This window comes from Oratosquilla oratoria, chromosome 3, assembly GCF_046742065.1.
Source record: "Oratosquilla oratoria isolate Oo_2021 chromosome 3, ASM4674206v1, whole genome shotgun sequence".
Taxonomy (NCBI): Eukaryota; Metazoa; Arthropoda; class Malacostraca; order Stomatopoda; family Squillidae; genus Oratosquilla; species Oratosquilla oratoria.
Genome location: NC_134779.1, coordinates 71,822,224 through 71,834,905, shown reverse-complemented (window position 1 = coordinate 71,834,905; position 12,682 = coordinate 71,822,224). Strand labels below are relative to the sequence as shown.

Here is a 12,682-nt window from a genome sequence, read left to right as displayed (position 1 = left end):
GTATCACAACGAGTAAACTGGCGCTTCAAAGGCCATAATGGCGTATATCACTTCGGAAGGGAATATACGAAAACCACAACAGCGCGGTGAGCCAGCAACCACATGAAGGACTTCAAGTCTGCAACACCTGAGGAGGAGAGGAGGAGAACAAGGGTGGAAATGGAGCTCACAGATAAGGCTGATGAAAGAATATCGAGATAAGTTATGCACACGGAAAAATGGGTAAAGAAAGATTAGCAAAAATATTTTGGAAGGCAGAAGTGGTGGAATGAATGTGAGGGGAAGGCCGAGAATGAGGTGGATGAGTGGGGTGATAGGGACTTTGAGTAAAAGAGGAATGTCTATTGAACAGGGAAGGGAGAAGGCAAAGGATAGGTGTGAGTGGTGAATGGTTGTAAATATACAATCATTTAACGAGGCCCAAAGTGATTTCTCCTAGTTTTCGTTATTTTTGCAAGATGGAAAGAGAAGGGAAGATTGACGTGTAAAGGAAGCGGTTGGCCCTGCTGCAGATTTGCCGTGTCTTGCTGGATTGCTTATGACACGGAATTGGGCAGGAGACAGGAATGACCCTTCATCCACGAAGAATTGAGATGAAAGGAAAACAAATAGGTGACGGATGGGAGTGGAATGGGTAGAGGTGGATGTATGATATGGTTGGCTACCTCCTTTTCAAGCGATTTTTTTTTTCACCCCGACTTCCGATAATGAAAAAAATAGGTCTAGATTTGTGTATGTGATTAGTTATTATGGGATCTGAGATCCATCTATGAGATCCAGTCAGTTACACAATGAGGAGGAATAAGAGTGGAGAGAAGTCGATATGAGGGAGAACCGGAAGAGGAGGAAGAATATAGAAGAGTCGCTGATTGGTTGTTTCCCTTATGTAACAAATTGGAGGGAAAGTATTCAGATTTAACAGAGATTTTGATGGTAAGGATGGTGGAATATAAGAATTAGAGATATTATTCACCTCCCACATCTATCTTGCAGGGCCACTGCTTGGAGTAGCCCATCAGTGGTCTAATGCTGTGCAACGTAAGGTTTAAAGACGACGACACCAGCACATTCTAGAACTGGTGCAATTTTTTTTATTTTTTTTTTATTTTTTTTTTATTTATTATTTTTTTTTTTGCAGGAGACCAACGCGTGACAGAGCAACCGGGTTTGGCTTCCATCCACACCCTCTTCTTGAGAGTCCACAACACAATCGTGGACATGCTCAAGCAGATCAATCCATACTGGGACGACGACAGACTCTACCAGGTTGGTAGGCAGGCAAGAAGGAGCAGGCACGCAGGTACAGGCATGCAGGAAGACATGCGCAGACAGGCTGTCAACAGACACTGAGTCAAGAATAGTCGAATATAGATGCTATCGGACAGCAAGTGATAGGACAAGAGGATGAGGAAGGATTAGAACATATTCATAAAAAAGACTGGTCTTACTGGATTTTAAGACATCGGATTTCATTGACTATGGCATCCTAACGTCTAAATATACTAAGAGTTACGCCACATCACCTTGTCTAGGTCAGAAGTAAGAAAAGAGTGAGACTGACATCAGATCGATTCCTACAATATATCTAACAAACATGTTCACGTTGTGAAATCCTTCACTCTTAAAAGTAAATCTTGGACCAGGATTTCTCAACTATGATTGGGGACTTTAACTGACCTTTTTTCATGTGCTATTCTCTAAAATGTTCCAGGCCAGGTGGAAGATTGGTAATGTACACGCAGACTACCAAAAGCTCACGTACACGCACACAACACAAGCATGCACACGCACGTGCACACACACAAGCAGAATGCACACATGCATGCATACAGGCATGCTTACAGGCAGACAAGCAGGGCCACAGGAACTTATCAGTAAAGGCAAAGGGGTTCACAGGTATATTTACATCCGCTACACAGCCACATGGAAACTGCATGGTGGGGAAGACGATTAAGATCGTCGTCGTCTGAAATTAGTTCATTTCTTTCTTCTGCAGCGATGCATCATGATGTGTTTCTTTGTTTGATATTTTTCACTCAATTATTGTTTATTTTTCATTGTCCCTTATTTCTTCTGTTATTTTGCTTTTTTTTTTTTTCCTCCTGTTTGTTATTTTTTCTCTTTTTTTTACCCGTTATCTTGGGCATGTCAGAGTTATAAAATTGCCGTAGTTTAAAACACATGTACTTTTGAGGCTTTGCCTGTTACATAGTGATTACTAATAATAGCAAAAATAATACCCGGTATCCCTAAATTTCAGGAAACCCGAAGAATTGTTGGGGCGTTGCTTCAGCACATCACGTACAATGAGTGGCTACCCATTGTCTTGGGGCCTGACCTTATGAGGACTCTGGGACTGGACAGTACGGGATCCTATTCGCAGTACAACCCCCGCGTTGATGCCACCATTATGAACTCCTTTGGGACTGCGGCTTTCAGGCGAGTCACTTCAGGAACTTGTCCACCATCACCTTTAGATACCATGTAGAAATTATGGGGTGTGGGCTGACTTCGGTATCGTTAGACCGAGACACCACTCAAGTTAAGGTCACCCCCTCCACCCAGCCACCCGAACACCCCCCCCCACACACACACATACATACACACAAACGCGCGCGCACGCACACACACACACACACACACACACACAAACGCGCGCGCACGCACACACACACACACACACACACACACACACACACACACACACTAATATCAGTATCGCAGCGCTGAGGGGTGTTACTACACACACACACACACACACACACACACACACACACACACACACACACACACACACACACACACACACACACACACGCACGCACACACACGCACACACAAGCGCACACACACACACGCACACACACGCACACACGCACACACACACACACACACACACACACACACACACACACACACACACACACACACACACACACCTGTATAATATGGTCGTCGAACGCTTATCACGACAGGAAGGACCAATGTCACGTGACTCATTATTAACTCGTATGCTTTAGTCATAATTAGTGGCTTGGAGCGAGGGTAGGTCTACAGCTGCAGGTATAACTCGTGACAGACTGTCCAGGGATGCCTTTGACAGCATTTCAAAGCGCACGTAAAGAAACGATGCAACAATATTCATGGTACTTGTGTGTGCGGTTTTCTATGTTAACTAAAGTCATCTTGGGAAAACAACATAGCATCAGGTAGTTTGGCGGTGTCCAGCACGTTTTCTCTCTCATGAAGATCTAAATAATAACAATTGCCATTTCAGTTGGGAAAGAAAATTAACAATGCATTGTCACCAAAGAATATAACTGCCACGACCCACCTATGGGCCAGGCTAGTCGCGACACAAAAAGATTATAAAAATAATAATAATAAGGTCGTGCGCAGTTCAGACAAGTAACAGAGTTCAGGCAGGATAATTAAACTCTACGCTAAAATGAATTATTTACAAGAATAAAAAATAAACACATATAATATAAATAGACAGAATAAGAAAGAATAGCTCTTCAGGTCTCGGATACAAAAGGGTTGTTTGAGGTGAGACTGATATACGATAACTTCTGGTAGGGGAATCTTCTGGTAGTCGGGAACACGTAGGAGGTTTGTTGATGTTTCGTAGTCGAGAAATAACAGAGAGAAGTAATGGGTGTTTTACATAAGAAGGGGACTTAACGCGGGCGAAAAATACCTTGATGGTTTTTTCCTCGTTAAATTAAAAATAAGATCTGGCGATACAGGTAGGGATGTCAGGTGAGATAAGGTTTCCCACCCAGACAGGCATTCTGTCAGGTACTTGAACTGGACAGCCCTATGCCCGGTCCGTGACCTCGGCAGTTCTCCTGCCAGGTACTTGACCTAGGCAGTCCTATGGTCAGGTCCTTGACCTGGACAGCTCTATGTCAGGCCTTGACCTCGGCAGTCCTATCTCCAATTGGCGTAGCCGTTCGTTAATAGAGGCAAGAGGTAAGGTTTTGTAGGTTGCCGTATGGGAGATGTGTTAGTCATAAGATATAGATATAGGTGTTAGTTCCGTTGTATGGAGGTTAGTTATATGGTTGGTGGGCATGGTTAGGTATGGCGCATATATATTAAGTTACGGTAATGTAATTGGGGTAGGTATGAGAAACGATTTAATGGGTCTGTCTGGTGACATTAGGCATCTCGTGTTGGTGATATTCCGGGGGCGTCGTGTTTGTCTTACTTTGCATTATTGAGTCAAGCTGTTGTGGTGATTGAGGAATTTTGTGATGTCTGCAGGATTGGGCATCTTATCTAAGACATGTGTGTGGATCACGTGCATGTTTGGTGATGGTTAGTGAGAAGTACAGAGAGAGTGTCAAGTCGCACTTAGTCCAACAGTAGTCTGGAGATGTCCGAAACAATTTGGAAAAACACAAAGGCTTTGAACTTCGCGTGGAGATTGAGCAATCATTGTGGTCCATAGGATTCGTTTAGTTGAGTTGTCGTAACCGATGAATGAATATTTTTTTCTACATAGATTCAGATGAGCGTCTGCCTCTTTTCTAGTCTCTGTTCTCTTTTCTCATGGTGATCCTTCTCGGTAGTCTCTATGTGTCCCTCCTCTATTGACTCTCTTGGGTCACTCTCCGCTTCGCCTTTTATAGCCCGGGAATGGGTGCTTACGTTTCCCGGGATGCCAAAATGTATCCAAAGTAGGTAATTTAAACACCTCCAAAAGCAGAATAAGTTTTCGCGCCAAAATATTTAACGTTTATGAGCTTGGCGTCATCTGACAGTACGTGAGCCCCAACAGACTGGTATTGCTCAATGGTATACATTTTATGATATGCACATTATAATATACACTACGCATCATATTCACGCAAGGTGTGACAAAAAATATAAACAGGAAACTTTATTCACACAAAGGCGTGACACAGCACAATCACAGGATTCTATTTACGATAAGGCCGTTATAGTGACAACCTCGGCATCGTGGCTTGAAGTAGTCAGGATACATAGAACAATTCATTGCTCTTTGTGTCATCACGTCGTTCTTTTCCTTTTCGAAATGAATTTACCCGTTCCTTAGAATTTGCATCTGACCAGTGCCCGTTCGTTTCATTACTTTACAGATTCGGTCACTCTTTGGTAGCCGGTGTACTGATGGGCGAGGGGCAGAACCTCTTCCTAGGAGACAATTTCTTCAATGGGAGGTCGGTGTGCACTCGCCCGACCCGTGTCTCTGCCCTCCTCCGGGGTCTGGCCGCTTCGCCCGCAAACCGATACGACAATTTTCTGGACCCAGCCCTCACTAACCTCCTATTCAGGGAGAACGAAAACATTGGTCTAGACCTGGCAGCTCTCAATATACAGGTAACGATTCCTTGGCCCTATTGTGGTTTTGAATAAATACAATGTTATATTCAGGTTTTCCTGTTCCCTCCCAAGTCGTCATGATGTACTTTCATAAAATGGGGTCAGGATGAGGGTGGATTTGAAGTTGAAGGCCAACATATATAATTTCTATTCATTCGCCTCTTCTACCTCCTCTACTTGTCTCCCAACCTCCTTTTCTCTCTCCTCTGCTTCCCCTCCTTTCCATCTTTCATTCTTTCTCGCCCTCCTCTTCTTTCTCTATTTTTTCTTCTCCACCTCCTCTTCTCTTTCCTTCGCCTTGTTTTCTTTCGCCATCCTCCTCCTCTTCCTATTCTTTCTTTCTATTCTTTCTCCTGCTCCCTATCCTCTTCCTCTTATGAGTTTCTGGTTGCATAATTTATGCAGTCGATATCTCAGGGACCTTAGTGATATCGGTGCAAACCAATCACTCATCTCTCCCCAACCATCCTCTGACTCTGACTCCACCTCCTTGGTACGATAGTGTCCTCAAAACCCCATTCCTCTTCTTCCTTTACCTCCTGCTTTTCCTGTATATTCCACTTCCTCGTCTTCCTGTTTCTCCTCTTATATCTGCATTTTTTTTCTCTTCTTGAGTTTGTCCAAAAGGATATAAGCGCCGATAAACTATAGTACCTAACAACCAATCCCTTTTTCCTCCTCCTCCTCCTCCTCCTCTTGTTTCTGTTCCTGCTGCCCTTTGCCTGTTTTTTCTCCTGCTCCTCCTCCCTCACCTCCTCCTCTTCCTTTTCTTATTTCCCCTCTTCCTCTTTCTTCTTCTCATGCTCCTATTCCTGTTTTTCCTCCTCTTCCTCCTCCTCCTGTTCCTGTTCCCGTTTTTTCTCTTTCTGTTCATGCTACTCCTCTTCCTTGGTCTCATCCTTCTCACCTTGCTCTTTCTCGTCATGCTCTTTTCTTTTCTTTTCTTCCTCTTCCTCTTCCTCCAGTCACTACCCTTACTTTTCCTCCCCTCCTCTTCCTGTTTCTTTTCTTATTTATGCACTTATCCTTGTTTTCTTTCTGTCGCTTTTGCTCCCTTGTCTGCTCTTTCTCCTACACCTTTTCTTGCCCGTTTTACTCTTAATTTTGTTTCCGCTCTCACGTCTGCTCTTTCTCCTGTATCTCATTTTTTTCTCTCTTTTTATGGTCCTCCTCCTCTTTCTCAAGCCCCTTCGTTTACTCTTCACCCTGCTCTTTTTTCCTCTCTTTGTTTTGTTCTTGTTCTCTTGTTCTCTTGTTCTCTCTCTCTCTCTCTCTCTCTCTTACACACACACAAAAACACACACAAACACACGAATACACAAACACAAACACACACACAATCACACACACACACACAAACACACACACAAACATACACACACACACACACACACACACAAACACACACACACACACACACACACACACACACACACACACACACACACACACACACACACACACACACACACACACACACACACACACACACACACACACACCTGCTCTTCTCTCCCTGGTTTGCTTTTTCCATTGTCTTTTGTTTCTCTTGCTCCCTTCTCTTGCTCCACTGTCTGTTCACATATTACTCCCCTTCCTGTTATTTCTTTTGCTACTCCTATTATATCTTTTTGCCCTATCATGTACTCTATTTCAAATTCTTTCTTTAAGTACACCTCCCCCTTCTTTCTGCACATCCTGCTCTTTTTTCTGCTCTGTCCCTGGTCTTCCTCCACCCGCTCTTTCTTTGCTCATCTTCATCCTTATTTTTCTCCTGAACACTGTCATTGTCCTTGCCTGACACAACTTCGTGCTTCCCGTCTTTACAGCGAGGACGTGACCATGGACTGCCTGGATACAATACCTGGCGGCGTGCGTGTTTCGGCCAAGGTTTTAATTCTTTCGACGAGTTGCGCGCTTCTAACGTCATGAATCCGGAGGTCGTCGACAGGCTCAGCAGAATATATGCGTAAGTTATGCCACAACCCCCGTTGCAGGTGTACTGTATATCCCCTACAAATCCAGGGCTTCTTCCTCTAAACGGGCATTAATTAAATCAGTCCTTGTCTCATCCAATACAATGGGGCAATGAAAGGGTTATAGTTTACTCAAGATAGTTATATATCCCATTCACACTCTGTAATTCCTCTAAGCTGAAAAAATTGTCTGGGTCTAGCCACAGCAGCAAAATATCTATTGGACTTGAATACGATACAATAGCTCTGAAATTTTCCGCTTACTCATAGGTAATGGAACAATGTACTGAGCTGTTCGTTTATGAATGTGAAATGAACATACTAGCATTATAATACTAATTTTCCTCACCCTTTGTATAACTCGTTCCGTCAGCACTCAAGTACGATGGTACTCCACGTAAGCCACATTTCACCAGGTGGAGAACGTGGAAATCTTGCGAATTATACATTGTAATCATTATTGAGCGTTTGTAGGTCCTAGAAGATTTGCAAACAGGCAATCAATTAATACTTGTTTAAATCGTCACAAACAGGCAGCTCACTTCGTCCATTAAGTTTGTTCCAGCCATTGCCACTCCGTATAAAACTGGGTCACGATCGATTGATATCCAGCTTTAACCCGGTTTCTTCCCTCGACTGAATGAAGTCTGGCAACATCCACAGAATAAAAATCTATCATCTCAAGGGGAGTTGGGGTCACTTTGTATTGAAAAGGGCATTGTAATGCTGCATCACCAGCCTGAACCTAAATTGATGTAACTCGCATCGTCAATTACGGATATACTTTCTGTCGGATAAAGCTACATGATTTCATTCAGCTGGATACCTTCCTTTTGTCATGAGTTCGCTCTTTATCTGAATTAAATTACTGCATGGCACTACCCTGAACAAATAAATCTGTAGTGTGTCGCAGTATTGAAAGGACTAACTGATTACATAGTTGGGTATAATAGTTGTTACTGTATACCTGCCTGCCTGCAAGGTTTCCTCATGCCAGACAGACGGCGGAGGAAACCACCACTCTGTTGTTTGGTGCAAGCGCAAGGATCATTGTGCCTCCAAACCAGGCCCAAAATCTCTCAACCAATTTTTTTTTCACACAAGGATATATCACAACTGCCGACTGCTCCTTCCACTCCTTATGTAAGGACTTTTTTTTTTTTTTTTTTTTTTTTTTTTCTTTTTTCTTTTTTGATGGCCAAACCAAGCCAGAAATCTCTCAACCAATTTTTTTTTTTTTTTTTTTTTTTTTTTTTTTTTTTTTACACAAGGATATATCACAACTGCCGACTGCTCCCGTCCACTCCTTATGTAAGGACTTTTTTTCTTTTCTTGTTTTAGATCTGTAGACGACATCGACCTTTTCCCCGGAGGTTTGTCCGAGACTCGTATTCCCGGGGGTTTGGTGGGGCCCGTTTTCGCCTGCATCATAGCCGATCAGTTCAACAAACTCAAGTTTGGAGATCGATTTTTCTTTCAACACGGCGGACAACCCGGAAGTTTTCCTGAAGGTAAAAAGGAAAGAAATATAATAAACAAGTAAACAAATAGATAGATGAATTGATATTCAAATAGAAGAATACATAGAGAAATAAGTAGATAAATTATTCAATTAATAATGAATAGATAGATAATCAAATAAATAGATAAATAAGATAAATACATAAATAAATGAATATGTAAATAAAAAGATACATGGAAAACAAATAAGTGAATAAATTAGTAGATACATAAACTAGATAAATAGATGAATAAATAAATGAATAAACAATTGATTAATTTACTTTCCAACAATATTAACTGTTGTTGGAAAATATCAGCCCTAACACTAAAATATGAATATATATATATATATTATTATATATATATACATATATATATATGTATATATAATATATATATATATATATATATATATATGTAAGCGGAATAGGAAAACACAGGGGTCTTAGTCTTGAGTTTATTCCTGACTAGTTTCACAGGCATGCATACCTGCGAAACTAGTCAGGAATAAACTCAAGACTAAGACTCCTGTGTTTCCTATTCCGCTTACGCCAACCTGTCAGAATGTCTCAACATATATATATATATATACACATATATATATATATGTATGTATATATATATATGTATGTATATATATATATATATATGTATGTATGTATATATATATGTGTGTGTGTGTGTGTGTGTGTGTGTGTGTGTGTGTGTGTGTGTGTGTGTGTGTGTGTGTGTGTGCGCGCGCGCAATAACCAAAAGACCGGATGCAAGCAATTTTGAGGTCAGGGAAAACTGACATTTTTTTTTTTTTTTTTTTTTACAAAGAAACAAGTAAATCTAAGCTCCATTTTTCGTCCCTGGAAATCAGGTCAGTTGAATGCTATCCGTAGTATGAGTTTGGCCTCCATCCTATGCCAGTTCTCAGACACGCAAGCCATCCAGCCCCAAGTCTTCTTCCAACACCAGCTCCAAGGGTATGTATTTTAAATACAGGGTTAAGTATAGAGGGCGGAGGTTTCGTGAGTTGAAAAAAAGTCATTATATAGATATTCTTATCCTTTTGTTTTAGAGATTTATTCTGCAGAGGGAATGGCTTTGTATAATAACAATAATCAATTTGTCAGTACAGCACTACTTTATCGTTAGATGATACGGAGTAACTATTGCTTTAAGAATTTTATATGCATATTTTCATCATATACAAGCATACTTCATCAAGAATGAAAAAATCCTGGAACAAAAAATCCTGCAACATGACATGTAACGGCTATTTGATACGGACCACTATACTGCTCTTGAACCACTCCTAATGTTCATATTTCAATACTGATTCATAGTGCTTGACACTCTTAGGTTTTAAATTGCCAATCCAGTTTTACATTAACCTCTCGGCACAGCTTTCTTTGTTTCAATTTTTGGCAGGCTATTTTTCTCGGCTCGAGGGATGAACTCGGAATAAAACTAGTTACATAAAAATGTCTAGTGTTTCCTACAATAAAAAAAAAAAAAAAAAAAAAAGAGCGCATCACCCTCAGAGGAGTTAATATAGGGTCATTCAACAACACAAGCAAGAGTAGCCGTAATATTTCTATTCTAGAGTAGATTTTCCCTAAAAACAATTTGCACCTGGAATTTCCAACGTAAAGTATTTGACTCAGCGGTAAAATGACCTACTCAAAACTTCGTTCCTTTCCTCTGCTTTGGTGTGGTATGCATTTCATTATTTCTTTCTGGTACTGCATATTGCTCTGAATATAACTTCATGGCTCATGTGTCATTGACTTATTTGTTTTAACTTGTTGCTTTTCTTCGCTTTGCTGTGCTTTTTTATATACTGTACTTTTATATATTGTACTCTTGAGTGTGTCGGAGAACTTTACAACCGCTGTGGCTAGTAGTAATAATTCTGTTCCGACTCTACCTATTGCAGTGATTAGTATTAATAATGGTAATCACTGTAACCTGATACAAGCAGATGTATGCCTGTTAACTACATGAGTCACATGCATCCCGTCAGGAACGCACCACAGCCCTGCTCACAGTTCCCAAGGCTGGACTTGAGGCAATGGGTAGACATGTCTACTGGTCCGTATGGCCCTTTGACCACGCCCCCTAGCACCATATATGGACCTCCCCCTACCACAGGTCACACCCCTTCCCAACTGGAAATCGAGCGCGCCAGGTAAGGATTCATACACTGAACCCCAAAATTTCTCAACCCTATCGTTCTTTTGCTCTCTAAGGGAGCTGGGTTTCTTTTTTATAGAACTTCATACAACATTGTTAGGTCAACCACTCGTTTTTTTTTTTCCTTCTCCATACTTTTCTGTCCGTTGCTTTATCTTCTATTAGATCTAACGTTGCTCCGCCTAATCAGCATCTTCATACAACATTGTTAGGTCAACCACTCGTTGTTGTTTTTTTCTCCATACTTTTCTGTCCGTTGCTTTATCTTCTATCAGATCCATGGACCTTGATTAGATCTAACGTTGATCTGCCTAATCCGCTGTCTTCCCAGTACTTCTGATCATTTAGTTTATAATTGTCCAACCTCGCCCGGTGTACAAAAAATCATTTTCTGTTTTGTTTTTTGTTTTTTTCGCGGTGGCGGTGTGAATAAAATATTAATATTTTGTATGTAATAGGTTCTCACTACATTAGTCTGAATAGATAAGAATGAACTATACCAGCGAATGGGCTGAGGCATTGTCATTGCTTCATTATATCTTCTCTTTACAGACTGTTGTTACACCGGATGCTGCCCCAACAAATTTACATAAATAAATCACCCAAGTTACCGTTTAAAATAAGCCGGGGCGTTCAAGCTCCCTACGGTTAGGTTGGCTGTACCCGAGGCGTAACTCTTTGTGTCGGCATAGATTTCCCCCGCCCCCTTTGCACTCAAGGGGAAGATGAACATTCATCCTATGAAGTGTTCAATAATATTGGTATTGCTTCAGCTGAATCATGTCTAGCTACTACTGTAACCAGTTTCTTAATTCAGCAAATCAAACTATGCTTTGTGGAATAAAGGTTGAGGTGTAAACTGGCCAATTTATTTAATCAATCCTTTCGTGTCACGCTAACCTGAGTACTGGTTTGATGCATAGTTATATAATGGGAATGCTAAATGGTCTTGTTACAATGAGTAATAATAGCAAAGTATGCCGACAGACGATTTGGCCCATAGAGAGGTCGACTGCAAAAAAAAAAAAAAAAAAAAAAAAAAAAAAAAATATATATATATATATATATATATATATATATATATATATATATATATATATACATATATATAAATGTTTATCTGACTGAATTTTGATACTTCAAACTGCTTTGCATTGTCTTGGCTGGAAACTTATTCACTTCATTGACGACGCAGTTGGCAAAATCGTTTCTACCCACTTCTAAATCACATGCACGTCCTGACAGCTTGAAGCCATTATCTCTCATCCAGATGGTTTTTAGTGTAAAACTAGTTCATGTTTTGATGTTAGTATATCAAAATCTATGAATTGTATTCATTCCCCACCGATTTTTCGTTTTTTTATGCATATATATATATATATATATATATATATATATATATATATATATATATATATATATATATATATTCACCTGCACTTCCCATGTACGCTTACTTTTGAATCTCTTTTTAAACATCAACTACATTCCTAAACACATCTCCAACATCAATTTTCCACCATTATTTTTACCTGTCTCTCCAAACTTTCCTACTACTCCATCTAGTGGCTCATGTTCTATTTTATCATTGAGATCTCCAAACAATACTACATTGCCATTACTTCCAAAACATTTTAAGCGCTCATTAATCCAAAAATTCTACCTTT

The 12,682-nt window shown here is 40.5% G+C and overlaps 1 protein-coding gene across 1 annotated transcript in view; it reads left to right on the top strand.

Annotated features, from left to right (window-relative positions):
* Window positions 1-11,865, top strand: part of LOC143018694 (salivary peroxidase/catechol oxidase-like) — a 74,506-nt gene extending 62,641 nt beyond the window's left edge. The window contains exons 6-14 of the mRNA XM_076174283.1: window positions 1,139-1,266; window positions 2,261-2,439; window positions 4,903-4,978; window positions 5,083-5,349; window positions 7,182-7,321; window positions 8,670-8,839; window positions 9,697-9,802; window positions 10,846-11,010; window positions 11,568-11,865. Coding sequence (XP_076030398.1) covers window positions 1,139-1,266; window positions 2,261-2,439; window positions 4,903-4,978; window positions 5,083-5,349; window positions 7,182-7,321; window positions 8,670-8,839; window positions 9,697-9,802; window positions 10,846-11,010; window positions 11,568-11,667 — 1,331 coding nt within the window. The 3' untranslated portion in view covers window positions 11,668-11,865. The remainder of the gene's footprint in view (window positions 1-1,138; window positions 1,267-2,260; window positions 2,440-4,902; window positions 4,979-5,082; window positions 5,350-7,181; window positions 7,322-8,669; window positions 8,840-9,696; window positions 9,803-10,845; window positions 11,011-11,567) is intronic.
* Window positions 11,866-12,682: the final 817 nt, after the last annotated feature.